We start from the raw sequence: 27,671 nt of genomic DNA on the forward strand, positions 1-27,671 counted from the left end.
TCCAAGCAGGAACGAGCCGCCTAACGCTCCTGCCGGTTATCTGTCACTTTGGTTCCTTCCTTGCTGTCTGCTTGTTCCCCATGGAGGCAAAATTTAGAAACATACCATCACGTGGGGTCTCTTCACACAGGAACGATGGAGTGCTCTGGGTTGTGGTGACCTCAATTTCCTTCTTCCCTGCCAGAACTGTCTGTCCTGGCCGTTTCTCACCTCCCCGGCAGACTTGGAAGCATGAATCCGCTCTAGTTTCACTAGTATCTTCTTGTCCTTTTTCCTTGCTGCTTACTTCAGGAATCTGCTCCAGCTTACCATGGAGATAGAACCCAGCAGTGCCCAGTTCCCTCTTCCCAGAGCTGCTGCTGCTGCTGTTGTTGTTGAAGTGGGTCAATTCTTCTCTCCTCTTGGCCACTGGTTCCTCGCAGTTGAAAGGAGGTATCTCTTCAGTAGACAGAATGGGCCGTTCTCCAGGGTTCAATTTGTGGCTGGCTGTCTGTTCCTCAGCCACTGTCATGGAGCGCCTAATGGCAGGAGCCCCCAGTTTTCTGGGTGTGGGACTCAGCATTGGGCTACTGGTGAGGAGTAGCAGGCCAGAAGAAAGCTCTTCTTGGGTGGGAAGTTCAGGATATTTATCTGCAAGGTTGACAGCTGGGGGGACTGAGAGATGAGAGCACTCAGACAGGGCCCGGCGCATTGCCTTTTTCTGCTGGGGGGCTTGGTCAAGCAAAGCCCCCTCCTCCGTAGAACTCAATTTCTCCAACTCCTTATCATGGTCTTTGATATGAGAGCTGGCATTCAAATAGTCCGGGGTGAACTCGACCCTAGTGATTGGTGGAATGGCAGTGGGTGAGTGCTCAACAGTGGGGGCTGGGTGGGCTACAGCCACCACTAGGGAGGACGCATATTCGAGCTGCCCAGAGCTATCACTCACCACCCCAATCACCCGGCAGCCAGCAGGGATGCCACCTTGAGCCACTGACAATGGATGAAAGTTGGGGTCCCAAACACTGGTTTCCTGCTCCTTAACATACTGGGTGGGCATGTCAGCAGCCCCAGGGAAATGCAGATCTGGCTGGCTCTCTATCTCCGGCACATTCTTCCCTGCCACCGTCCCCGGAACTATAGTGGCTTTGTTTTTGTCTGGCCCCTCTCTGGGTCCCAGATGTAATTCGGCCGTCTTCTGGTGCAATGAGTTCCCCTCCAAGGGATGGCAGCTGTCTGCAATCACATACCTGCTCGCAAGGTGACCCGAGGTGGCTTGATACTCCTTGTCCTGCGCTTCAATGCCGAGCTCTTTGTCTAGCTTCCCCTCAAAGAAGCAGAGCTTATTCTGCTCCAGGAAGCTGGCATTCTTCACAAGCCCGTCTTTCAGCTGCCCTTCCATGCTGACATTCAGCCCGATCTCATTCAGCTTGCCCTCTGTCCTCTGCCACTCAAACCCAGCTTGGCTCATTTCTTTTGTGGAATCCACCCAGCACTGTGCAGGCTGGCCCTGACAGAGCTGGCCGGGAACGGCAGTGCATGAGGCTGGCTGCCTGTGTGAGAGCGACATCGCCTCTTCCACGGCTCTCCCCGCCGCTCCTGGAGCTCTAACACCACCTATGATCACAGAGCTGGCAGTGACATCACACCAAGTCCCCAGCATTCATGACTAAACCTGTCTTTCGCCCAACACTCCTCTCTCCTCAAGCAGTTGGATGATAAATGTATTTACTAGTGTGAAAGGAACCAAGGAAGAAAGAAGGAATGAATGAAAAAGAAAGAGAAAGCAAGGAACCTGCTCCTTTCTGCACAATCGAATGCCACTGTTAAACTGAAAATGTAATTTCCTGTTAACTGGCACCGTGTTTAGATCTGCAATTTAAAACACGGGATGGTGCTAATCTGGGTACTGAGGATAGTAATGATGCCAGCTTTCACCAGTATAGACACGTGTGTACCCACACACTCGCTTATGTGACACTATGCCCACACTTCCACAGTCACCTACTCAAAAAACTGTTTTAAAAATAAGACTCATTTGCCAATCCTAAGCCATAACCCTTAAAGAACAATGACTCCAAAAAATTGCTCAAAATTTCACTTAAAAAAAAGAACCTTAATGTAATATCAAAATTGGAGGCATTCATTTCTCAGAGGAAGAGTAGGTTTGCTGTCATAACAACTTATCAAATTCACTTGAAAACTGACTTGACCGAGTCCCCAAAGCCCAATGAGAGCTCCACCTTGTAGCTCTGCATTGTGCAAGAGTCTAATAAGTGGTTCATTTAAAGGTTTCAGTGATCAGCACTTTGGGGACATGTATCCAAGTTGTAAGACACTTGTGTGACAATACATCCTCGTACTTTTACTCCTGCTCCTGATCCCTCTTAGTTTCTTGGACAAGATGTGTCTCTCCCTCCTGCACCAGCCCTGCCTGCTCTTTCCAGCCTGCTGATCACTTAGTTGCCACGGGAACACACTGCAGCAGTTCATCTTCCTCCGACCTCTAGGACTTAGGGACCTTGGCTATCTGTGGCTTGGGGTTTTAGCCGCCCACCAGAGCCCACTGCCCCCATTTAATTCAGCATAGTCCTTTGCTGCCCTGAGCTTTGAGTTTACAAACTGTACTTTCAGGATTGAGGGACCCACGAGAGAAAATTCTTGAAAAAAAAGTTACACTGAAAGGATAGGAAAAACTCTGCCTTGAACAAAGCTGATTTTTGTTGCCTAGCTTGAAAGTCACTAATTGAAGTAACATAGCATATTGTGAAGTAGTCTATCAAGAATACAAGAGATGGATTTCCCTCGTGGCACAGTGGTTAAGAATCCGCCTGCCAATGCAGGGGACACAGGTTCGAGCCCTGGTCCAGGAAGATCCCACATGCCGCGGAGCAACTAAGCCCGTACGCTACAATTACTGAGCCCGCGAGCCACAACTACTGAAGCCCGCGTGCCTAGAGCCCGTGCTCCGCAACAAGAGAAGCCACCGGAATGAGAAGCCCGCACACCTTGCCGCAACTAGAGAAAGTCCACGTGCAGCAATGAAGACCCAATGCAGCCAAAAAAAAAAAAAAAGTGAAGAGATTACCAAGGCCCAGCCCAAGAAAGCTTCCTTAACTGGAGCCTCTGTCCCCATTACTCACCTTCTCTACTTGCTATTCATACCCTTCACATAATTTTCTCAAGTTCCCAACTAGAGCGCAAGAACCAACCCTAATATGTTTCCTGCGTTAGCATTAGTACCTAACACAGAGCTATGTTCATGGTCAGGAGTGGCAGTGTTGCAATGCTGGAAAAAATGTGAACTTAACCTCTGTCCTGAACGTTAACTGAACTCGTATATATCTCTCCTTCCCCTTGACCTTAAGTAGCTTAGCAGCAATACATGCGAAAGCACAATAAAGGTTCATTAGCAAGAAACTAGGGCTACCTTACTCTACAGCAAAGCTCTCACCAAGGAAAAGCAAGGAAGGATGTATAATAAAATGAAAAATGAAGGTGGTGCCAGGAGGGTCATGATTCTAATTAGTAATGGGAAAAAATAAGAGATGAGCCTTGGGTATATAAAGGCTTGGTGATAAAACATGGTCAAATTCTGGCTTTCAAAGAATGAGGAAGGTGTGTCTTATTCCTTAGCAACTGTCTGCTACTGTTTTCCATTCTCAAGTGGACTTGCATTTATGCTGGTGTCCTGTTACAGTGCTCAGCACTGTGGGCATCCTTCACTGCTGCTTCTGAGTGGGCAAGCAGGTCCTCCTGCTTCACTAAGAAAACATGGAGATCCAGAGGCTTTTACAGAGGGGAGGGGACAGAGTGGCTTAGAGTTTGATTACACTATTGCTTTGCAACACATACCACGGAAGAGATCACATGGAACAAGAATTAATGTGTTTATTTCTCTCCCAATGAGGTGACTGCTACCTGGATGACAAACAATGAGAAAAATCTAGTACAGAATAATTAGTAAAACCTGAGGATGACCGTGTCAGTGCCCTAGTCCAATTCAGAATTACAAACACAATCTCACTCAGGAATGCACATTCACCCACGGGAGAGAGCTGCATCAAGGAACTCAAACGCCACCCCCCCCAGTCACTGTGATATTTTATCAAGTTGGCGGATGAGGAACTTACATGAAGTCTTAGAAAGTTGAGCATGCCCAGGTAAAAAGAAATGTACTTAAGAACCCGAAGACTTAAATTCTAGACTCAGTTGCCACTAGAATTCCTTGCCTCTGGGTTCTGCTTCTACTCATTCAGAACTCACAGAAATGTCACCTCCTCTGTAAAGTCTCCTAGACCCCCAACTCCCAAACTGAATCCTTAATGTTTACACAGAACTATACTTGTTCTACTTCTTCTTAGGATTTGGAAACTACACCATAATCTTTTCTGTATGTGCCTTTCCTGGAAGCTTCTAGAAGGCAGGAATAAGACCTGTCCACCTCTGCTATGCAGATGCCCAGCACACTGCTTGAAACAGTGCTTAAGTAGGCTCTCAAAAAAGTTCTGCTCAAGTTGGATTCCTTTCACGGACTTCTATCATTTGACCTGATCTCTCCCATCGTTAAACTCATGTAGACAGGTGCCGATTTGGAATGTCCTTTGCGCTGAAGGTTTTTAAGTTCCATTCTGTCTGAGTCTGAGGAAAGTGCATGGACTCCCATGTGTCTGGTCAGAAGGCGACCTCTCTTTTATCAGACTGTATAACAACTTGTCAAGCTTCCAAGGGCTCTGGCACAGCTTGCAGGTCTCTGATCTCAGCAGATGCACTGGCAGATGTTTCTGTTTTTGCCTTGTGCCTTGAGCTAGTACTCAACCTGTTCAGGGCCTTGGTTTTGATACGCTCCACAACTGGTTTCTCTGCATTCTTTCAGTTACCGAGGCAACAAAGCTACTTTCCAGATTGACCAAATGTTCCCTGTTACTGTGTCTAGGAAACAATTTCTAATAGATTATCATTACAATGAAAGTCGATAAGTCTACTGATTACAATGATGGATGACACTCTACTAATAAAAGCTGAAGACTATGAAGCTGCAATCTAGTTTCTTACCTGGAAGAAAATGATGTTTGTTTATATACAAATATACATGTATGCAAAAACATTTCAAAACCATATTCTACTAAATCTTAGAAAAATTTCTTAGTACATGTTTAACTCAAGAAAATCGTGATTCTTCCTGATAAACTTTCAAAAGTTGGGAGGCAGACAGAATGAAAAAACTGAAGCTAGTAATCTGATTTATGTGACCCTTGATAAAGGTAATTCATTTACCAGGACTCACAAAATGGAGGCCGCCCCAGTGGCTTGGCCCACAAATCTAAGTCAGCCTGCACTTTACTGTCAAGGAAAGCACCTCACTGTCAAGGAAACCTAAAACACACCAAACAATCCTACGACTCAGCTTCAGCTAGCTCACCTTACCCCAGAAAATTGGACCTGTTAGCCTTATAAGGAAACCCCAGGCCTTCTAGCCAGTCATGCCTTATTTCCCCCAGTTGCCACTTATAACGCTCTATAAAACTCGCTCTTGCCCAGAATCCCTCGGTAAGAGCGGTCCACTGCTCTCTGCTGTACTCCCCTAATCCGTGGATTGTTCTCCCTTAAGTAAAGGACATCACACTCATTACTAAATTGCATTATTTTTGTCATTTAACAGGCAAAAGCATTAAAATGCTTACAGATGAAAAGTCCCCCAAGAAGTACAACTTGGAAATTCCAGGCCTTTTGAGTATTGAGCCTAGCATAGCCTCCCTGAAAAAGATAAGAGATTCATGCAAGGAAACTAGGTAAAAGCCTAACTCCCTCCACCAATTACCTCCAGTGTAAAGTTTAAGATCCTCTGCTCATGGAGGTACACACGACTCTCAGGACCCTTGAAGAGCTTACCTTCTTTTCTCCCCAGTCTTGTCTCAGAATGTTTCTCCCTGCTCCCCACATGATGTATATACCAGTCACACCCAAATGTTTGCTAGTCCTCAAATATTCCATGCACTTGCACTTCACTGTGCCTCTATGCAGTCTATCCCCTAGAATGCCTTACCCTGCTTATCAGCTCTTCAAACTTCCAGACCCACCAAATGTCACCTCCTCCAGTAAGCTTTCTTTTGCTCTCCTAAGAGGACTTAGTTACTTTCTGCTCTGTATTCCCATGGCATATAGCTCATCCTTCTATTATAGAACTTCTCTCACTAGAGTAAAATTATCTGTTTATGTGTTTATCTCCCTACTCTGGAATCCTTGAGGAGTAAAAGCTATGGCTTCTTGATCTACCCTTAGAATGTGGGAATAATGTTACCTGGTGTTTGCTGAATGAATGAATGAATGAACTAAATACTAAAAAATCCAAATCATGTTGAGTGTTCACTATCTGCAGAGCAATAGAAAATGTTTATAATTACATCATTGCTGAACAGTTTAAAAACTAGCAATTTCAATCTGCTCACAGCTGAGATGACCTACTCAATGTCACAGGTAAAAATAAGCACAGAAGTCCCCTCTACTGTCCACTTCATCTTTTTTTTTTTTTTTTTGTCCACTTCATCTTTTAGAGTAAAAATTTCTGCAACACCAAAAGTAAGAAGCAAGTTGCTTTTGCTTTTCATTTGCTTTCTTAATCTTCCAATGCTGTCAGCCAGAGGGTAAAAGTGAGGTAGTGTCAGGGGAAGAAATTCCTTTTAAAGTAGAACAACCAATATTTGCTGGACTTGTTTCACAGAACATTTAGATGCTCTGGCTCAAATAAGGTGAACAGTAGCACAGAACTGTTTGAGGGTTAAGAGTTTAAGAGAGTGCTGAGCGTATAGTAAGTTTCAATAAACAATGACTGTTTTCAGTTATTGAACATATAGAATCTCCCAATAAATTTCATTAATATACAGCTAGTAAGAAGAAAACAAGCCAGAGAATGAGAGGGTAAGTGGGAAGAAAGCAATTAGGAAACTTCACAAATGGCACTACATTTAAGATGTGGCGCAGTGGTTAAGAATCCGCCTGCCAATGCAGGGGACACGGGTTCAAGCCCTGTTCCGGGAAGATCCCACATGCCACGGAGCAACTAAGCCCAATCACCATAACTACGGAGCCTGCGCTCTAGAGCCCGCGCACCTAGAGCCCGAGCTCCGCAACAAGAGAAGCCACCGCGATGAGAAGCCCGCTCACCCCAACGAAGAGTAGCCCCTGCTCGCCGCAACTAGAAAAAAGCCCGCGCGCAGCAACAAAGGCCCAACGCAGCCAAAAATAAATAAATAAATAGATAAATTTTTTAAAAAAGGATATTACCAAATGGGCACTTCTCCAGTTGTAAGACTGTAGTGAGCTCTAAGATTACAAATGATTTTTTCATCTGCTGAGCATATTTTATTTATGTACAAGGGCCTTGAAACTGCTAGCATTTGAGGTTTATAAATTACTCCAAGTTTCACACCAAAAGAATTTCCCACCATAAACTGATATCCCCAGCTGTTGGAAGACTGTTGATGGGCTCAAGAAAACTGAAGAAAAAGAAATGAAGCCAGATAAAAGGGAGAAATGGCTCTCACTACGGCAAAGGGAAGGGCTTATCTATGGAGACCCATGATAACTGTCCCTCCCACAGAACAACATGCCAAGTGCACTGCCACTCACAGCTCTCCTTGGCTTCCTTCCAGGGGAGCGACTACTGTGGAGCCATCGCATATACCAGAGTCCAGTAAGGATCGCCCTTTCAACCTTGCTCTTCCCTGCACAAAACACACGGTCCCAAAAGAAGTCCTTTTCGGACTAGTTGAGCTCAGATTTCCTGAAGTATCTCAATGTTCCCTAGTTAGAACAATAGCATAATATGTGAAGAAACCTTCTGCTAAAGCTTCCCTAAACTTTAGACATGAAAAAAATAACAGGAGAGGAATCATTAAGTTGGAAGAGACTTTAGCAGTATATTCACTTTCCCTTCTTCCAAAGAAGATAAGCGTAGCAAAAGGTAACTCATTTATAATTTAAAAACTGTCATCAGACATCATATACAGTAAAGCTCTATGCTGGGTGGTAGGGAGAACACAGGAATAAATCAAACACAGTCTCTGCCTAGAGAATAAAATGCTAGACAGACTTAAAAGACCTAGATTCTAATCCTAAATTAGCCTCTGATTAGTTTATGTCCTCATGATGTGTCTCCATTTTCCAACTAGAAAAGTGCTTAGTTATAGAACTTGGATATTAAAAATTTTAAAATATAATTATTAATCATCGACCTTCATCTTTTTCTTTTTAAGAACCTAAAACTTCTGGAAGGTTCCTCTGAGGCAAGAATGAGGAAAGCATGGGCCTTAGAGTCAGAAAGACTTGGGTTTAAATTCTATTTCTGCCACTTCACTATCAGTGTGACCTTAACACGGAGAGCCTCCATTTCCTCACGTGTAAAATGGAGAGAATCCTTCAAAGTACTGTTGTGTGTGTGTGTGTGTGTGTGTGTGTGTGTGTACACGACTATCCACCTACCTATCTACAGACAACTAGACACTGAGTATTCACTCAATAGGTGGCAGATGCTATTATTTTTATGGACACCACTAATAATATCTTTACTGTCCAAACACTGAAAACCATGGGTAACACCATCCGACCACAGGAGAGTTAACATGAATGATTCGAAGTGAGGAACAAAAATAAAATTTACCAAGGCCAGGTCTATTACCAGTCATGCATGAAACATCAGAGCCCATATGAATCCATAAGGGGTCACCCTGCCTAGTTCCCTATCACAAATCCAGGCACTCCCCATTCCACTCAGTCCCCTGCCTCAGAGCCCAGGCTTGCCTAAAGCTCTGCATCTGCACATTCGCCTGCCTTCTGAACATCTCTGAATAAGCATTATTAGAAACACAAGATCTTGGGAATTCCCTGGCGGTCCAGTGGTTAGGACTCCGCATTTTCACTGCCGAGGGCGGGGGTTCAATCCCTAGTCAGGGAACTAAGATCCCACAAGCCGTGAGGCCAAAGAAAAGAGAAGAAACATATAAGATCTGCACAAAGAAAACACCAGCGAGGGACTAAGACATGTAAACCTGAACATGTGATGTTATTGAATATGGCATGTATTACATATTGGACAGAAAAACTCAACATACGCAACAACTCTCCCTAGGGTAATCTATACATTTAACGTGATTTCAAGAACAAGACTGACTGGATTTTCCCCCCGCAAACCTATGAGCCAACTGTCAAGTTTATATGAAATAATAAACAAGCAAGAATAGTCAGGAAAACTCTGAAAAATAGGGTGACATGTGGGGCAAAACCTATTAGATATTAAAATATATTATTAAGCCATACTGTGTTACTTAGAGCATGACAAAGGTGGCATTTCAGAGGGAGACAGAATATACAAATATAGTGAGACAATCAAGTAATCATATCTCACATTTCATAAACAAAGTACACACACACACACACACACAAATAAGCAAATTCTAGACTGATCAAAGATTAAAAAAGTGAAAAATTTAAAATATTTTTATAAACTCAGAGCAAGGATGGCTTTTATAAACTGGATAATAAAGGAAGTCACTTAAGAAGTAAAACACAAAATACATTTATACCAAGTAATAATTTTTTACCTATTAGATCAGCACACCTTAACAAAAAAGAAAAACCACACTAGTAGGAGAAAGTACAGGGGAACAGGTACTGGTCTACGCTCAGGGTGGGAGTATAGTTCTGATGCATCTCTGTGCCCCTATGAGGAACAATTTGGCAACACCTATCAAAAAGATAAACATATATTCTTCAAACCAGAGGTTCTAATTCAGAGCCCCTTTTTATTATACAGATGTATTTGTATAAGTATGTACGTACGTAAGTATGACATTCTGTATATACAAGATTAGTTTATGCACCTTGTTTCTAATAGAGAAAAAAAGGAAAACACCTGAACATCCATCAATAAAGAAGTGGTAAAATACATTAGGGTATCTCCATACAATGAAATACTATACAGCTATTTAAAAAGACTGAGGCCCCTTTCTTTGTACTGATTTGTAAAGAGCTCTAAAATAATTAGGTTTACAAATCAAGGTACACACCAGTATGTATGATATGTCTCACTTTTATAAAATCAGGAAATATATATATCATTGATTCTTTATGCATAAATTGTCTGGAAGGACGTGTAAGACTTTGTTAACACTGGTTGCTTGTGGAGAGGGAAACCTGGATGGGGGTTAACAGAGGGAGGCAGACTTACATTTTACTGCATATCTCGTTCTACCATGTGAATGTATTAACCTATTCAAAAATTAATTTTTGAACATTTTAATTTTACCTACCAAAATAAAAAAAGTATAGATTGTCCTTAGGAAAAGGGTGTGATAGAATTTAGAGAAGATATTTTCTAATATCTTAGAAATGATATGTCTAAGATACATTACTCCCTCCTCAGCCACTCTACAAGGCTACTCCTAACACATGTCGCTGAGGGTGGCCTGGCCAAGGCAGGAGCCCAAAAGTTCTACAGCACCTGGACTGCTTCCTCAAGAATCAGAATAAATCCTCTTCCTACATTTTTCAGTAATACTGAGCTAAAAGAGATGCCTAAGTTTCAGAAAACTTACATGTTATACTTTAATTACCACTGAAACCAAAGGACTGGTCTAGAACCTAAAACTAATGAACTGGAGAGAGGGCTGGGAATCTTAATGAAAGCTGGAAAGCACTTTACATACAACATCATTTTCTGCCTTGGCAACAGGGTAGCTAATGGAAGATAAAAACAGAAAAGATCAGAATGTCTTATGCAAATAATAGCTTCTAGCATTCTCTACTCACATGACACACGTTCCTTACTGGGTACATATTCATGCATAGCACAAGCTTTACCCAAAACAAGTCCATACCATGCAGAACACCATCTCATGATGAAGCCTCTCCAAAAGCCTAACTGGCTACACCAAGGCCAACCAGTGTTTTTTCATTTCTGGAGTTAGTAGCTGCATCATGCAAGCTGGGAAACAGTGATTAAGAAATAGCATCATTTGTAGGCTGTGAACACCTCAAAGGGCATGATTAGATGTATACTTTTCAGGGGAAAAGAAAAACTTAACATTTCTAAATCTTAAAGAAATCATCATCTTCTCAGTCGCCTCTCAATTACTTCACTGATTAGAGGCAAAAAGGGCAAAATTATGAGGAATCCTATATGGGCAAGTTTTACAGACTTGCCCATGGATATGGACTATGTTTCATGGGCACAGGCTATGCCCAAACTCTAACCCCTGTGAAACTGTGGGCCAATGGCTGCAAGCAACAAACTGGTAAAAGATAGAGCTGCACCACTGAAAGATCATTTCCCACTTCTAGAAACACAAATAAAGTCTGTGCCTAACAATCTGGGTGGAGGCTACCATAAGGGATCCATTTTCATTCAATCCAAAAGCAATTTGGATATTTAGTCCCACCAGCACAAGTTACATACGTATACTGGAAAAAAAAAAAAATCCCACACACACAGCTGGACATGAAATGTTTTCTTTCCTCTTGTGAATCCTTATACAAAATAATGATATGATTAAAATTTGGCTGTAAACTTTACACATAGGAGGCACACTTTTTTTTTTTTTTTTAAATTTAAGAATATCGTGGATGGTGATAGGCTTTCTGCTAAACAATTTATTGTTTGAAATTCAACTTCCCCTGAAAGTCAAGGTTCAGTGCTGGCTAAAAAGGCATGCAACCAAGTCACCAGCCTCCCAAGCTGGACACAAGGCGTGCCTTCGCTGCAGAAAACACATAATTAGCAGTTACAGGTCTTCATGCCAACAAACCAATGGTTAACAAGAATGATTAGAGTCTGGATGGAACCAAAGCACAAGCTCTTTGCCTTTCTGATGCTGACCAAAAGCCACAAGCACACACATTTCCCCACGGCAGGTTCATACCACTGGACTTGAGTTGCTTGGATCGCTCTCGTTCCTGGACTGTAGATTTTGGTAAAAGTGGAGTGAGTCCTCGGGACTTGGTGGGTCTCATGTAGCCTTTCATGGGTTCTGCCGCTCTGCTTTTATCTTCCTTCTTCCCTTGTCCCAGTGCCTTTGGTTCAGATTTTTCTGTCATTTTCTCAGGTGCCTCCAAGATCTTGTCTTTGGGTTCTGGGAGCTGAAGAGCCTTGGAAGCCATCACTACTAACTCATCTACCACCCTTGAAGGAGTCACTTCAAGTTTGCTATCTAAGACACCTGACTGGAGTTCTGGTGGTGCCAAGGAAACACATGCCATTGCTCTGATTTCAGAATCCAGACTGATTTCTTCCAATTTATCCTTTTCACTTTCTGGAGGCAAAAGAGTCGTATCTACCTCCTTATTCAAACTATCTGGGCCCTGGGAATCTCTATTTTCAGCACGTTGGTCCTCACAGAAACTGGGCTTTTGTGCTTTGTCTCCCATTAGGTCAAGAATTGGAACTGGAGCAGAACCTTCCTCAGACTCTTTCTGCTTGTTTACTGGACATGTTGGAAAATTACTGCTATCTGCACATGCTTCTAGGACTCTGACCTCACCTGCCAGGTTTTGGTCTTCTATGAGCACGCCAGAAAGAAGGTGCCCCCCTGCTGGCTCTGTGGTTTTCTCTACTGAGTGCTTTGATGCACCACTGGGCACTGACTCAGATTCTCCTATCACATGCCCTTCGTCTATCCCTGCTTCGTTTTTCATGGGACCAGCAAGCTCACCTTTATTCTGAAGACAGCTACCTCCATGGTTGTTAACTGTTTCTATGGCTGCTGTCAGAGTTGGGGCAACTCCTCCTGTGCTCGTAGAGGGCATTACAGCACAGGGAGCCTTGGGTCTTTCTTCATCTGGGACTCCATCTTTGCTGCAATTATCTACCTCTAATACTTCGGAAATCTGGGCTGGAGCTGTCCCTTGCCCACTTTCTGCCAAGGTGTCTGGAAATGAATCACTTTCCTTTACTACTTGAGAAGTAGAAGGGGGCAGTTTTTCACAGGCTGCTGATTCCTGAGCCTCTAGGGGGGCTGTCTTATTCATCAACCCTGGTGGTGTTCTAGGGCAGGTAAATGTAATATTTCTATTTTCATCCACATAGCCCATTCCTTCAATTCTGTGGTCCCCTATGGTTTCCATGGGAACATGTATTTTTGTTGCATCTATCTTATTCCCCAGAATGTGCTTCTCAGGGAAACTATTTTTAATCTTTTTGCTTTTTCCATCATTACTCCTTTTATTTGGTTTGTCAGCAACTGCAGTATGCCCCTTGGCCACATCTGTCTTATTCTGCTCAGACGGTACTGAAGGAACAAATCCTGCCCCCTGGATTTGGTCTTGGCAGCTCACATCTGTCACCTTGGTAGCTGGTTCAGTAACAGCAAAATCCTTGCCTGCGTTTGTTTTGATCCTGCCAAGAGCCTCAAGCTTAGAAGAATTAACCTCAACATTTCTACCCTTTTGGCCAACTCCTTCCATTGTGGGTGTATCTGATATACGTGAGAACAAAGGGTCACGATTTACGGGGAAAGTAAGTTCTAATTCTCTGTTTTGATGGGGAGTGCTACCAATATCCCCACCCTTCCCTAGAAAAGGTGGGTTGATGATTTCTTCCTTCCTCTCCATTCTAGCAGGCTGTGTGGAATAACTATTTTTAAACTTTTTGTTTTTGTCTTCACTGCCTCTTTTTGTAGGCTTTTCAGAAAACCAGGGAGCTGCCTCATGATCCATCCAAGGACATTTTTCCTCCTCGCTCTGGTTGCCGACACGCATGTCTATGGCTACAGCTCCTCTTTCTGTTCTAGCACCGGAAGTCTGAATCATGCCTGACCCATTTCCCAAAGGAATCAATGCCTGCAAGGTGCCTGCCACCCTCAGGTCAGTCATCTCCTTAGGGTCCCGCATCACCACTGCCTCAGTGAGTTCAGCCACGGTCCCTGGTTGCTCTGAAGAACCCAGCCCCAGCTCCTCACTTTTATCCATTCTTTCCATTTTAGGCGCTGGCTCACTTGGCACAAGAACAGCTCTGCTGTCCTTCTGGCTGTCCGCAAGCAACAGCAGCTCAGACCTTGCTCTCACCTTCCCAGAACTTGCTCTCATCTTCCCAGAACTTCCCTTTCCCTTCCTGATTCTGCCATCACCTGCCATTCTCTTAAATGGTTCATTCCCTAGTCCAGGAACCTGAGCTAACACCGTGTCCTGCGGCTGCTCAGAAGCAAAGATACTGTTCTCCTGTCTTTCCTTGGGAATACTTTCCTTTTTTAGTTCTTTAACCTCTTCAGCTCCCTCAGAAAACTCTTTCTGTTTGTCATTTTGCAGTTTAGTCATTTTACTTTCATCATTCCCTTCTTTTAGACTACTTACTAATGGATTACCTGTTGTCAAAGTGGGTATGGAATTAGGCAGTTCTTTTGCTGCTTTGGGTTTTGAAACTCCACCCACAGCCTCTTGGTCCAAGACAGGAGAGCAACCCTCTTTGGGTCTGATCTCCAAAGGAATTTCTACTTTGTGTGAAAAAACTTCTGTCAGGGGTCCTTTCAGATTGAGGGAGCCTACTGTCTGGCTTTTATCCACAGGAGTCTTGAGGTGGGGTGCAGGCTGTGGTCTGCACTCATCTTGCTGCAGCAATTTCTTGTCTTGGCTCTGGGGTGCTGACTTGTTACCTTTCACCTCTGCCTCTACTCTCAGTTTGGGCTGAGAATTTACTGCAGTTTTCGGGGGTTCTTCCAAAGGACACAAAGGAATGCTGAGACCCTCTGAGAAAAAGTTCTCAGCTACCAGTTTGGCTGCTCTGGAGTCAATTTCACACCCCTTTTTCAAGTTTTCTCTGGATACCAGTCCACGTTCTGTGCCCACAGTGGTAGGCTGGCTGGGGGGAACACCTGACTTTTCTGGGTCAGTGGCAAAGGGATGACCTTTAGGCTCATCTGCATTGTCATCATCCCAAGGTCCCCCAGCCCGGGGCTGAGAGTATCTCTTTTGCTTTGGTTTCTTCTTTTTTTTCTTCATCATCATTGGTGTTCTTTCTATATCCCAGGACTCCCTGCCAAGATCCCTCTGGGGTTCAAGGAAGTCACCATGAATAGTTTTCCTCTGGTTCCCAGGCTCACCACAGGAAGACGAACCAGAAACCCAACCCAACTCAGACAAAGGGCAGGGGCCCAGCCCAGGATCAAGAGTCTTCCGTGGAGAAGAGCCTCCCAGCAGCTCAGGAGGAACCCTGGCAAGCCTGGGTCGGGCAGGCCGGGCGGACCTGCGATCACTGGGTCTGCACGCTTTTTTGGCTTGTGTGGGAGGGGTACCTGTAATACATGAAGTTGGCCAAAATTCCAAACAGAAAACCCCTTGTTATTGTTTCTTTAAAAAAGTGTCCATTTAGTGACTCATTTAAGTAGTCTGTTTTCACCAACCCACATACTGATTCATTTAGGAAAACAGTTTTTTTCCAAAACATCTCTCACTCTTAACTGGGATTAGTAAATATTTAACAAAGATCAGAGATCATCACCTTGGGTAAAGACTTTTTTTTTACAAAACGTATTTACAAAATATTCGAAACTTAATAAAAGAAATTCAAACAGAGATCTTCTAATCTGTATCATAAGCACCTACTGCCTATAAATCTCCTCTGATACTTATTTATATTTGTTATTATTTTTAATAGGTACATAATTCCCAGGATAGTAACAAGATGGTAAGCTCCTCTTTTTGGTGACATTGATTAATTGATTCATTGAAATATGTATGATTTTACAATTCTAAGAGTCTGTCACCAATATTATACTAATTACTTATCAATATTATACCAATTACTTGTGAAACAGACCAGAAGGACAGAATTATACTGCTTTTTAAAAAAAAGAAAAGATACTGAATTAGTATTTTGTCCAGAGAAAAAGTCACATTATTTCAGAACCAGAGCCTCCTACTTTGAAACACAAATGTGCTAGATTTCAATGTTCTGTTGCTAAAGGTACTTCCCAAAAGACAGAGAAATATACACAATGCCAAGTATAGGATAATGAATTAAAACAATCAGGATGAGCACCCTTGGAAAAGTTTCAGGAAGTCAATTAGTCCAACCTCCTGCCTCTAAGTCAATGAATGCAGTATGGATCCAAGATCCTGGAAAAAGACACGGTGAGAGCAGGTCTAGGACAACTCTTGTCAAGTTTGATGTAATAAATGACCTCACAGAATATTAAAATACTCAAATAGTGACTTTTGTCCTTATCTTTATCCCTCCAATATCCTCCAAATCCTACCCTTTACTTAATACCTCAGGCCAATTATTGTTTTTCCTGAAAAACTGCTAGGTTTTAGCAACCCACAGCATTTATAACATTTAACTTGGCAATTAATCAGCAGCTATTTGGTGCCATCTCTAATACTATTTAATTCAATTATTATATAAATCTTTGGTTCCAGAGTTCACGCCTGGGAACTTCTCTCACCATCCAGGCTAGAAAAGGACCAGGATCCAGGCCTAAGTATGTGTGTGCCTTAGCGTGGTGTATACACAATAAGGACTTGAGAAATCTTTAATGATATGTTGAGTCACTAAAACAACATTTTAAAAATCATACATTTATTTAGCTCCCACTTGGTGCTAGACAGTGTTCAAAGCAGTAGAGATTCCAAGTGTAGTAAATCTTGGTCCCTGCCCTCAAGTTCACGATCTCACCACAATCACAGAAAAGGAGGCAGAGAATCACTAAGTTGATAATCACGTGCACGTGCTTCTGGCTTACCATCAAAAATGTGTAAAGCTCACTGAAATCTGTTTAAGAAAGAGAGCTGACTTCGTAAACGGTCCTGCTGATCACTACCTTATAACCAGGAACAATGTCTTCCACCATCTCCCCATCTTTCCCAGTTTAAGCGGTTTCAAACAGGCCACTTTGTTTTCCTGACTTACCTGAGGTCTCTGAAGGAAGTTCAGAAGGTTGACTACTGAACAGTTTCTTTTGCTCTAGTTCCTCTGACACAGAATCCTCATCTGTTGGCAAGTTGTGCTTTTGGCTCATGGCTGTGACTGCTTCTAAAGGTAAAAGTAAAAACCACACAGGTTTCAGAGAAGCACCATTTCAGCTGCTTCTACACCTTCCAGAAATTGGAAACGGACACAGTTTCTGAGGAATGAGGGACGCTCCTATGAGGGCAGAAGAGAAATGGAGTGGCAGTTGGAAGGGGGAGGGAAGGGGGAGTTGGGAGGGTTGTTTTTTTTTTTTTTTTTAAAAGAAGGGAAAGGGCTTCCCTGGTGGCGCAGCGGTTGGGAGTCTGCCTGCCAATGCAGAGGACGCGGGTTCGAGCCCTGGTCTGGGAAGATCCCACGCGTCGCGGAGCAACTGGGCCCGTGAGCCACAACTACTGAGCCTGCGCGTCTGGAGCCTGTGCTCCGCAACAGGAGGGGCCGCGAGAGTGAGAGGCCCGCGCACCGCGATGAAGAGTGGCCCCCGCTTGCCGGGACTGGAGGGGGCCCTCGCACAGAGGCGAAGACCCAACACAGCCAGGGATGGGTAAATAAATTAATTAAAAAAAAAAAAAAAAAAAAAAGAAGGGAAAAATAACAAATGTTTTTATGGTGGTGGGAATGATCCAATGTAAAGGGGAAAAAACATGGTGAGAGGCAGGAGAAGAGAATGGCCAGGGCAATGTATGTAAGTAGACAAGAGAAGACGGGATCTAGTGCAAGACAAAGATGCTGCCCCTCATGACTAGGAGGAGGGACTGTTTGCTGATGGCAACAGGAGGGAAGGCAGAGTCTATGGATAAAGATACAAGTAGTTAGGTAGACGAGCGAGTGGAAGTTTGTGAATGTTCTCTTGCTTCAATCATCTGTAAGAAAAACAGGAAGATGAGCAGAGAACAAGGATGGAGAAGGTGTTGGTGGTTGGAGGAGGGTAAAGGTGAGAAAGAACTGTTTAGGGGAGCAGGAATGTGTATAGACTTGCAAAGTACAGTGTGACTGTCTTTATTTTACCTGGCATGACATTTGTCCCTTACCCTTCTGGAGACTACACCCTTGTAGACAAATACTACCAGTAAGCGTAAGCCCATACCTGCTGAAATCATGAGAGGAGGTACAGCTGACTGTCCTTCATCCTGGAGAGATTCTAACTGGGAATCCTCACTTGTTTCTTCCTGTGTCCGTGCAGTTTCCATGTCATTAACAGGAACTGGTGCCACCTCTGCTTCTGAGGATGCTGCAACATCCTTGGCTGGAGCCACACTATTGGCCAGGGTCACCTCCGTTTCTGGGGGTAGATTCACATTCTTGCCCAGGGCCATCTCTGTTTCTGGAGATGAAACCACGTCCTTGCCCAGGGCCACCTCTGTTTCTTGAGGTGGAGCCACGTCCTTGCTCAGGGCCATCTCTACTTCTGGGGGTGGAGCCATGTCCTTGACTGGGGTGACTTCTGTTTCTGGAGGTGCAGCCATGTTCTTGACTAGGGCCACCTCTGTTTCTGGGGGTAGTACCATATCCCCAGTCAGGGCCACCTCTGTTTCTGAGGACAGGGCTACCTCCTTGGCTGAGGATATTTCTGTGGATGACACAACGTCCTCATCCAGTGGCGCCTCTATTTCTGAAAGTGATGCTACACCCTTGGGTGGGGCCACCTCTCGGTCTGTAGGTGGTACCATGCCCTCAGCTGGGGCCAAATCCATTTTCACAGGTGGTGTCCTCTCTGTTTCTTTGAATAGTAGTATGTCCTTGGCTGGGGTTACCTCTGTATCTGTGGGCAGTACCATGTCCTTGGCCAAAGACACATCTGTTTCTGCGGGCAATACATCATCCTTAACTGGGATTGCCTCTGTTTCTAGGGGTAGTACAATGTCCTTGACTAAGGCCATATCTGGTTCGATGGATGATTCCATGTCCTTGGCCAGTGCCACATCTGGTTCGGTAGGTGGTTCCGTGTCTTTAGCCAATGCCACCTCTGTTTCTGTGGCTGGCGCCATACCCTTGGCCAGGACCATCTCTGATTCTCGAGATGGTGCCATGTTAGCAGCCTTCAGTCCCATCATCATTTCCAATGTTTTTGTTGGTGCTCTCTCTTCTGCTGATGCCATTTCTACCTCCTCAGCAGGCTCTAAGGGAAATAAATTGGACATATAGGATCCATCACTGTCTGCTCATAGCTCTTCATTCAAAACTTACTTTCTTAGGGCACGAGAGTATCTGGCTTTTGTGACCATAACATCCTAAACATAACTAAAAAGCTGTCCACTTAATGCATTTGTGCCTACTCTTCGACAGTCCTAATACTTAGAAGAACAGAATACTGGCAGAACAAAGAGTGGAGGAGGAAAGGCAAAGGAGAGAAAAAAACACAGGTCCAAAAAATCAACACAGGTACACAATTAGTGTCAGAAAGGGAACCTGTGGGACATCAAGAAAACCCCCCCGAGTTCTAAATCTGCCCTGAATTACAGAGGGATTGTCTTTGCCCATTGGCCCTTAAGTGTTGTATTTCAACTACAACTTAATTCCTCCAGCTTTGAAATCAGTAATTTAAATTTAAAAACATCTGTGACAGTTGTGAAAATTTTACCTACCTATACTGCTGCACAAGGCTCAAAAATGTCTGATGCTTTATACTGATTATTGATACTGTAACTATTAAGTGATAAACAGGGATCCTAATAACATACCTGCTGTAGGCTGCAGAGGCTGTGTAATGGCCTCAGGGGAAATGAAGGATTCTGAATGTGGAGGGTTTGGAGCTTCCACAGACCACCCATGAGGAACAAGAGCTGCAGGAGCGAATGTGTCACAGGGAAACACACCTAATATTGTAACACAAATACATTTTTCAGACTCAGTCAACATTGGGGAAAAAAGACATTTGATATTTAAAACCAGCTTTATATATTGCCATAAAGACACAGGCCAAAAGGACCAATGAGAAACAAAGCAAGAAAGTTTTAAAGTAAAAACCGTTGACATTCTCCAGGTTTTGGCTAATTGTTAGGCTGTTGCGCTGCTGATTGACACTGACTGGCCACCTTCTACAATGTTTTACAAAGATTCAAAAACACCAAAGGATAGGGAGGGTGGGAGGGAGACGCAAGAGGGAGGAGATATGGGGATATATGTATTTGTATAGCTGATTCACTTTGTTATAAAGCAGAAACTAACACACCATTGTAAAGCAATTATACTCCAATAAAGATATTTTAAAAATAAATAAATAAAAAAATACCAAAGGACGAGCTCTTGCTCCTACATTACAACCGATAGAACGTAACATACAGTAAGGGACAGTGAATCAATTTCCTCATCTGTACAGTGAGATTAACATACAACCCTTTCCAACATTAGAAGACACTTTTGTGAAAATGCTTTGTAAATTATTAAGAACTAGACAGATGTAAAAGCATTATTATTATGCTGTCCTCTGCCAGATCTAATATCACATGGGATTTAGTATCGCCTGGTCCTTGCCATCAAGATTATTACAATTTAGCTAGAGAGGCAAGATAGACATATATCAAATAAGGTAAACTGTGTAGTATGGACTAAATGCTATAAGAATTTCAAAAGAACCATGAGACCAGCACAGTCACAGAAGGCTTCAGAGGAGAAGCAAGGGCAGGAAGAGAGGAGAGAGTACTCAATTTCAAGGATGGAGAGCTCACTGAGCAAAGAAAAGAACGAGGATGCCAACAGGACAAGAATGTTTCTGGGACTATGAGATTAGTCTGATTCAAACAGATCTTGTATACCAGAGAGGGAAAATGGGATTAGAACAAACAGTAGAAGAAAGAATCCAGAAAACCAGAGAATTTAGAGAAAAAAAAGGGGGGGGGGGTTGCTGTCTTAAGGTCTTAATCATAAAAATGAGACAATGAATACAGAACAGGGAGTCAGGTGATCAGGTATATTCAGAATTAATTTTAAAGGGGAGCAGGAAGTCTGATAGGCGGCTATTGAGGTGGTCTAGGTATGAAGTGATAGGGGCTTGCACTGGGGTAAAGCAGAGGGAGCACAAAGGAAGAGAAGAAAGATGCTGTAAAGAAAGAAGTCAATGCAACTAAGTGACTGCCTAGGTAGTGAGCTGAAAAAACAGGAGTCAAAGCCAAAATCAAATCAGGAGACTAGATGGATAGCATCAAAGTCAACTCATTTAACATCCTTCTTGCAAGAGATCAACAGGCCAAAGAAAAGCATAAATGAAACATATTACTACTAGCCAGGATCTTTACAAATACAAAATTATAAGCATTATTTGAAGTGGGACTTACTGATGATGGGTACTGAAGGAAACCAGAACATGTTACCCCAAAATATGCCTCTTTGACATAAAAATTTTGAGCTGAAGGCAATTAAGCAAACAGCAAATTGAGAAAAAGCTCCTCCCTGTCTGCTTAAAGGCAGGATATAAATTTTCTTTTCACTGGCAAGAGACGCTTATCAGGCCAGAGGGGGCACCAGAGGAATATGCAAACAAACCTGACTCCATTAGTTCCCTCCCATATACTTACCTTCGCGAAGTATGACTCTTGGAAGTGTAAAATTGCTTTCCTTTATCCTGTCATTTCTCTACAAATTTAATATTCTTTGTTGAGGATGCTACACAAACTGAATTTCTTTCTTTTTTTAAATAAATTTATTTATTTTGTTTTTTTATTTATATATTTTTGACTGCGTTGGGTCTTTGTTGCTGCACGCGGACTTTCTCTAGTTGCAGCGAGCAGGGGCTACTCTTTGTTGAGGTGCGCCGGCTTCTCACTGCGAAGCATGGGCTCTAGGCACGTGGGCTTCAGTAGTTGTGGCATGCGGGCTCAGTAGTTGTGGCTCGCAGGCTCTAGAGCGCAGGGTCAGTGATTGTGGTGCAAGGGCTTAGCTGCTCCGCGGCATGCGGGATCTTCCCAGACCAGGGCTTGAACCCGTGTCCCCTGCATTGGCAGGCGGATTCTCAACCACTGTGCCACCAGAGAAGTCCCAAACTGAATTTCTAAGCTACACCTTTGAGTTACTTTCCTCCCATGTGATGTATGTTGCATGCGTTAATAAACTATTTGTTTTTTTCTTATTAACCTGGCTATAGAGTCTCAACTGAACACCAAAGACGGGTAGAAGTAAAGTTTTGCCTGCCCTACAGTACCTTGGCCACATTCATGTTAAGTTATACAAAACCAGGAATGAGGAAACTACTAATTGATAACTAAGATCTGTTTAACATTTAGTTTACCATGTACCAGAAACTATGTGAAGTACTTTTACATGAATTTTATTTAATCAACACCACATCTTTAAGGTAAGAACAAGTGGTGGCCCCATTTTATAAAGAAACCAAAGTTTAGGGAGGACATAACTTGCATAAGGCCATGAGCTAATAAAAATGTGGACACAGAACCTGGCCCTAGGATATAGGATTCAAGATCCCATGAGAGGAGGTGAGCTGACCCTGAGCAGCCCAACTGTGAATTCTCTGTGACTAATCTAGAAGGAGCCTTGTCAGAGCCAGAGCCCCTAAACATGACTTTGCCTAGCGATTCACTTCAAAGGTGATGGGTGAAAGGCCAAATTAACTGATGGAGTTAAGAAATAAATCCAGCTGGAGAAGTCATACCATAACTGTCTTTCAGGGGATCATTTTGTTCTTCAGATGCTGAAGCACTGGTTGTTCCACTGGGGAGAAAGAGCAAATCTTCCAGGCTGTCATCATGGTGCATCTTAAAGGGATCTGGAATAAAGAAGGAATTTAAAACTCATTCCCAGTGAACACAACTAGAAAGATTACCATTCCTTATTATCCTCTGATGAATACTGACTAGCTACATGTGTGTCGTCAACAGTGAGTTAAATATGTTGAGATAATATGTGACTGAATGTGGTAGGGAATCAAATATTCACTAATTCATTTGTGACAAGTTAAAAATACATAATCTCATATTCTCTAAGATTTAATTATCTAAATCAGACAGCCAACAAATACATAAAACTAAAACTACAACTAATGCTCGAGTCTATAATATATTAGGAGATGAGAGTACAAATATAATTAAACTTTCAATATGTATTTACAGAGCAGACATTCATTTTAGGTTATTAAAAAAGAAAACAAAACACAGAACAAGTAAAAGAGACATTTTCACCTCCTGTGGAGAGCGTGAAGAAAACTGCATTTCAAAAGCTGTCTGGAAAAAAAAAAAAAAAAAAAGCTGTCTGAATGAGACAAGGTGAACTGCTGGCACCTGGAAAGAACGAACTCTAGACTCAGGAGTTGGCGTGAGTAAAGGCACTGAAAACATCAGGTAAACTCTGTACCTTCTTACATGAAAAAAGAGCAAAGCCATTCAGGCCAAGCAAGAATTCTGCTCTCTAAGGAGGCCATCTCGAAATGCAACACACATCTGAATTAGCCTGAAAGCTTATAAAAACAGACTGCTGGGCCCTAAGAATCTGCATTTCTAACTAGTTTCTCAGGGAATGCTAATTCCCTTCAGGCACTTCCATTGTCAGAGGCAGCTGCACTGAAGTCCAGGCTTTAAGTGAATGTTCGTTCCTGTGGCTCTGAGGCAGCTGCCCCTCCCTCTTCTAGTAAGGGATTTCAGGCTTAGGGGAGAGCGCGGCACTGCAGAATATGAACGAGCAGAAAGGAAACTGAGACATTGCTGTGGCTGGAGGAGGCCCCAGTGCTGCTGCTTCAGAACAGCAGAGGAGCTAGAATCTAGACAGATTAGAAAGCTTCATTCTCCCCAGTCTTAACTTGGTTTGGGGTACCTGATGCTTGCTCTGCCTCTCACACTTCCGCTGAAGGAAAACAGGACACTTAAACCAGCAACGAGAATAACTGTTGTATGGTTCACACATTAGGAGGGGAAGAATGCTAAATCACATGTAAAAATCAAAGATTTCTACAAAGTTCTGTCATGTATTCATTACTATTTTACTGGGTGCGTATGATATGGCAGACCCTGTGTGCTCTAAAAACCCAAAGATGTATAAGATCAGGGTTGAAAACATTTAGGAGATGGATATACCTTAGTTCAAGTCAAGGAAGGTCTTCACTTGACAAATATTTAAGCTGAGCACTAAAGAACTGAGTGGCTGCGGGATGGAGGAAGACCTTTTCTTTCTCTACCTACATTCCCTCTCTTAGTGATCTCATCCAGTCTCACAGTTTAAAATTCCATCTATAAGATGATGACACTCGAATGTGTATCTTCAGTCACCTCGACCTCTCCCTTTATTTCCTGACTTTTGTATCAAACTGCCAACACTTAATGTATAAAATAAAGCCCAAATGTAACCTGTTTCCCAAATCACTCCTCCTACAGTCTTCCCATCTCTGATGGCATTCTATCTTTTGAGTCCAAAACCCTGAAGTCATCCTTGATTTCTCTCTTTCATACACCACATCCAAGTCGTCAGGAAATCCAGCTGACTTGACCTTCAAAATGTCCCCCAGGGGGCTTCCCTGGTGGCGCAGTGGATAAGAATCTGCCTACCAATGCAGGGGACACAGGTTCGAGCCCTGGCCCAGGAAGATCCTACATGCCGTGGAGCAACTAAGCCCATGAGCCACAACTGCTGAGCCCGCATGCCACAACTACTGAAGCCTGAGCTCCACAACAAGAGAAGCCACCGCAATGAGAAGCCCGCACACCGCAACAAAGAGTAGCCCCCGTTTGCCGCAACTAGAGAAAGCCCGTGTGCGGCAACGAAGACCCAACACAGCCAAAAAATAAATAAATAAAATGAAAAAAAAAATGTCCCCCAGAATCTATTTCTTCCCCACCTCCACTACAGTTTCTCACAAGGCTGCAGTGAAGGCACTGCCCAGGGCTTTGATCATTTGGAGACTTGACTGGGGCTGGAGAACCTGCCTACATGATGATGGCTTACTCACATGGCTGTTAACTGGAGGCTTCTGTTCCTCCCCACGTGTGCCTCTCCACAGCAGCAGCTATCGCCAGGGTGAGTAAACCCAGTGTGACCAAGACAGAAACTGTAGTGTCTTTTGTAATTTAATCTTAGAAATGGCATACCATTATTTCTGCCATCTATTCTATTGGTCACATAGCCCAAGCATGGTACAATGTGGAAGGTGACTACACAAGGGTGTGAACACTAGGAGGTGGGGATCACTGGAGCCATCGCCCTGAATTAGTAATTAAAAACTACTCACAAAAAAACGCCCTGGCTGAGACGGCTTCCCTGATGAAATCTACCAAACATTTAAAGAAGAATGAAAATCAATTCTTCACAAACACTTTCAAAAATATTCAAGAGAGGAGGATACTTCCCAACTCATTGTATGAGACTAATATAAAACTAGACAAAGACATCTCAAGAAAAGAAAACTACTGACCAGTATCTTTTCTGAATATGGATGCAAAAATCCTCAACAAATGTTTACATATGTGCCAGCATATAAAACTCATTATATACCATGACCAAATGGGATCCATCTCAGGAATGCAACATTGGTTTAACATCCAAAAATCAATTAATGGAATACATACATAACAACAGAATTAAAAAAATAAAACCACATGATCATCAATAGATGCAGAAAAATCACTTGGCAAAATCCAACACCCTTTCACGATAAATCAAACACTCAACAAATTAGGAAGAGAAGGCATTTTCCTTAATCTGATAAACGACATCAACAAAAACCGCACAGCTAAGACCATGCTTAATGGTAAAAGACTGGATGCTTTTCCCTAACTAAGACCAGGAACAAACAAGGAAGTCTGCTCTTCCACTTCTATTTAACATTGTACTGAAGGTTCTAGTCAGGACAATTAAGCAAGGAAAAGAAATAAAAGGCACCCTGATTAGAAAGGAAGAAGTAAAACTTTATTGTAGAGGACATGGTCTTATATGCAGAAAATCCTACGGAATCAGCTAAAAAGCTATTAGAACTAATGAGTTCAGCAAGGTTGGAAGATACAAGATCAATACACAAAAACCAATTCAGATTCAGAACAAACTGAAAATGAAATTAAGAAAACAATTCCATTCATAAGAATAAAGAAGAATAAAATATTAGGAATAAATGTTACAAAAGGGAGTATAAAACTTACACTCTGAAAACTACAAAAATATTGCTGAAAGAAGATATAAACACATGGAAAAACATTCTAAGTTTAAGGATTGGAAGACTTAATATTGTTGAGATGGCAAAACTCCCCAAATTGATCTACAGATTTAACACAATTCCTATCAAAAATCCCAGCTGATTTCTTTTTTTAAAAAAATTAATTAATTAATTAATTAATTTTTGGCTGCATTGGGTCTTCATTGCTGCGTGCGGGTTTTCTCTAGTTGCGGTGAGCAGGGTCTACTCTTTGCAGCGGTGAGCAGGCTTCTCATTGCGGTGGCTTCTCTTTTGCAGAACACAGGCTCTAGGTGTGTGGGCTTCAGTAGTTGTGGCACGAGGGCTCAGCAGTTGTGGCTCGCGGGCTCTAGAGCGCAGGCTCAGTAGTTGTGGTGCACAGGCTTAGTAGTTCCATGGCATGTGGGATCTTCCCAGACCAGGGATCGAACCCATGTCCCCTGAATTGGCAGACAGATTCTTAACCACTGCGCCACAGGGAAGTCCCCCAGCTGATTTCTTTATAGAAATTCACAAGCTGACTCTAAAATTAATATGGAATTGCAAAGGATACAAAATAGCCAAAACAATCACCAAAAAGAAGACCAAAGTAGGTAGACTCATACTACCGAACTGCAAAACTTACCACAAAGGAACAGGAACTATGACAGTGTAGCACTGGCATAAGGACAGACATACAGAACAATGGAACAGAACTAAGAGCTGAGAAACAAAACTGTATATCTATGGTCAACAAATTTTCAACAAGGGTGCCAAGACAATTCAATGGGGAAAGAATAGACTTTTCAAAAAATGGAGCTGGGACAACTGGATATCCACATGAAGAACAATGAATCTGGATCCCTACACCTTTCACCATACACAAAAATTAACCCACAGTGGATCAAAGACCTCAATATAAGAGCTAAAACTATATAAAATTTTTAGAAGAAAACATAAGGATTTAAATCTTCAGGACGTCAGATTTGGCGATGGATTCTTAGATATGACACCAAAGCTTGAGCAACAAAAGAAAAACTAGATAAACTGGACATCATCAAAATTAAAAACTGGGCTTCCCTGGTGGCACAGTGGTTGAGAATCCGCCTGCCGATGCAGGGGATACGGGTTCGAGCCCTGGTCTGGGAGGATCCCACGTCCCGCGGAGCAGCTGAGCCTGTGCGCCACAACTACTGAGCCCACATGCCACAGCTACTGAGGCCCGCGCACCTGGAGCCCGTGCTCCACAACGGAAGAAGCCACTGCAATGAGAGGCCTGCGCACCGCAGCCAGGAGCGGCCCCCGCTCGCTGCAGCTGGAGAAGGCCCATGCGCAACAACAAAGACCCAACGCAGCCAAAAATAAATAAATTTAATTAATTAATTATTAAAAACTTTTGTGCTCCAAGGACACTACCAAGAAAATCAGAAGACAACCCACAAAATGGGAGAAAATATTTGCAAATCATAAATCTGATAAGCGTCTAGTATGTGGAATATATAAAGAATTCTTACAGCACAACAAAAAGATCAACCAATTAGAAAATGGTCAAAGGATCTGAATACACATTTCTCCAAGGAAGATACACAAATAGCCAATAAGCACATGAAAAGATAAAAAGATAATCAACATCATCAGCCATTAGGAAAATGCAAATCA

The 27,671-nt window shown here is 42.9% G+C and overlaps 1 protein-coding gene across 24 annotated transcripts in view; it reads right to left on the reverse strand.

Moving 5' to 3' along the window:
- The window catches only part of MAP4 (microtubule associated protein 4), a 162,914-nt gene that overhangs the window by 27,571 nt on the left and 107,672 nt on the right, over window positions 1–27,671 (reverse strand). For 16 of the 24 annotated variants that reach the window (XM_082411930.1, XM_082411931.1, XM_082411909.1 and 13 more), the window contains 5 exons: window positions 22,536–22,649; window positions 19,612–19,746; window positions 18,018–19,049; window positions 16,874–16,996; window positions 11,895–15,257 (listed from right to left, as the gene is read on the reverse strand). In XM_082411930.1, the coding sequence (XP_082268056.1) occupies window positions 11,895–15,257; window positions 16,874–16,996; window positions 18,018–19,049; window positions 19,612–19,746; window positions 22,536–22,649 (4,767 nt within the window). Of the gene's footprint in view, window positions 1–105; window positions 1,568–11,894; window positions 15,258–16,873; window positions 16,997–18,017; window positions 19,050–19,611; window positions 19,747–22,535; window positions 22,650–27,671 lie in introns of those variants that run through there. The other 8 variants (XM_082411921.1, XM_082411918.1, XM_082411917.1 and 5 more) reach the window with 5 other exon arrangements.

Source organism: Balaenoptera physalus (assembly GCF_965194825.1).
Source record: "Balaenoptera physalus genome assembly, chromosome: 11".
Lineage (NCBI taxonomy): Eukaryota > Metazoa > Chordata > Mammalia > Artiodactyla > Balaenopteridae > Balaenoptera > Balaenoptera physalus.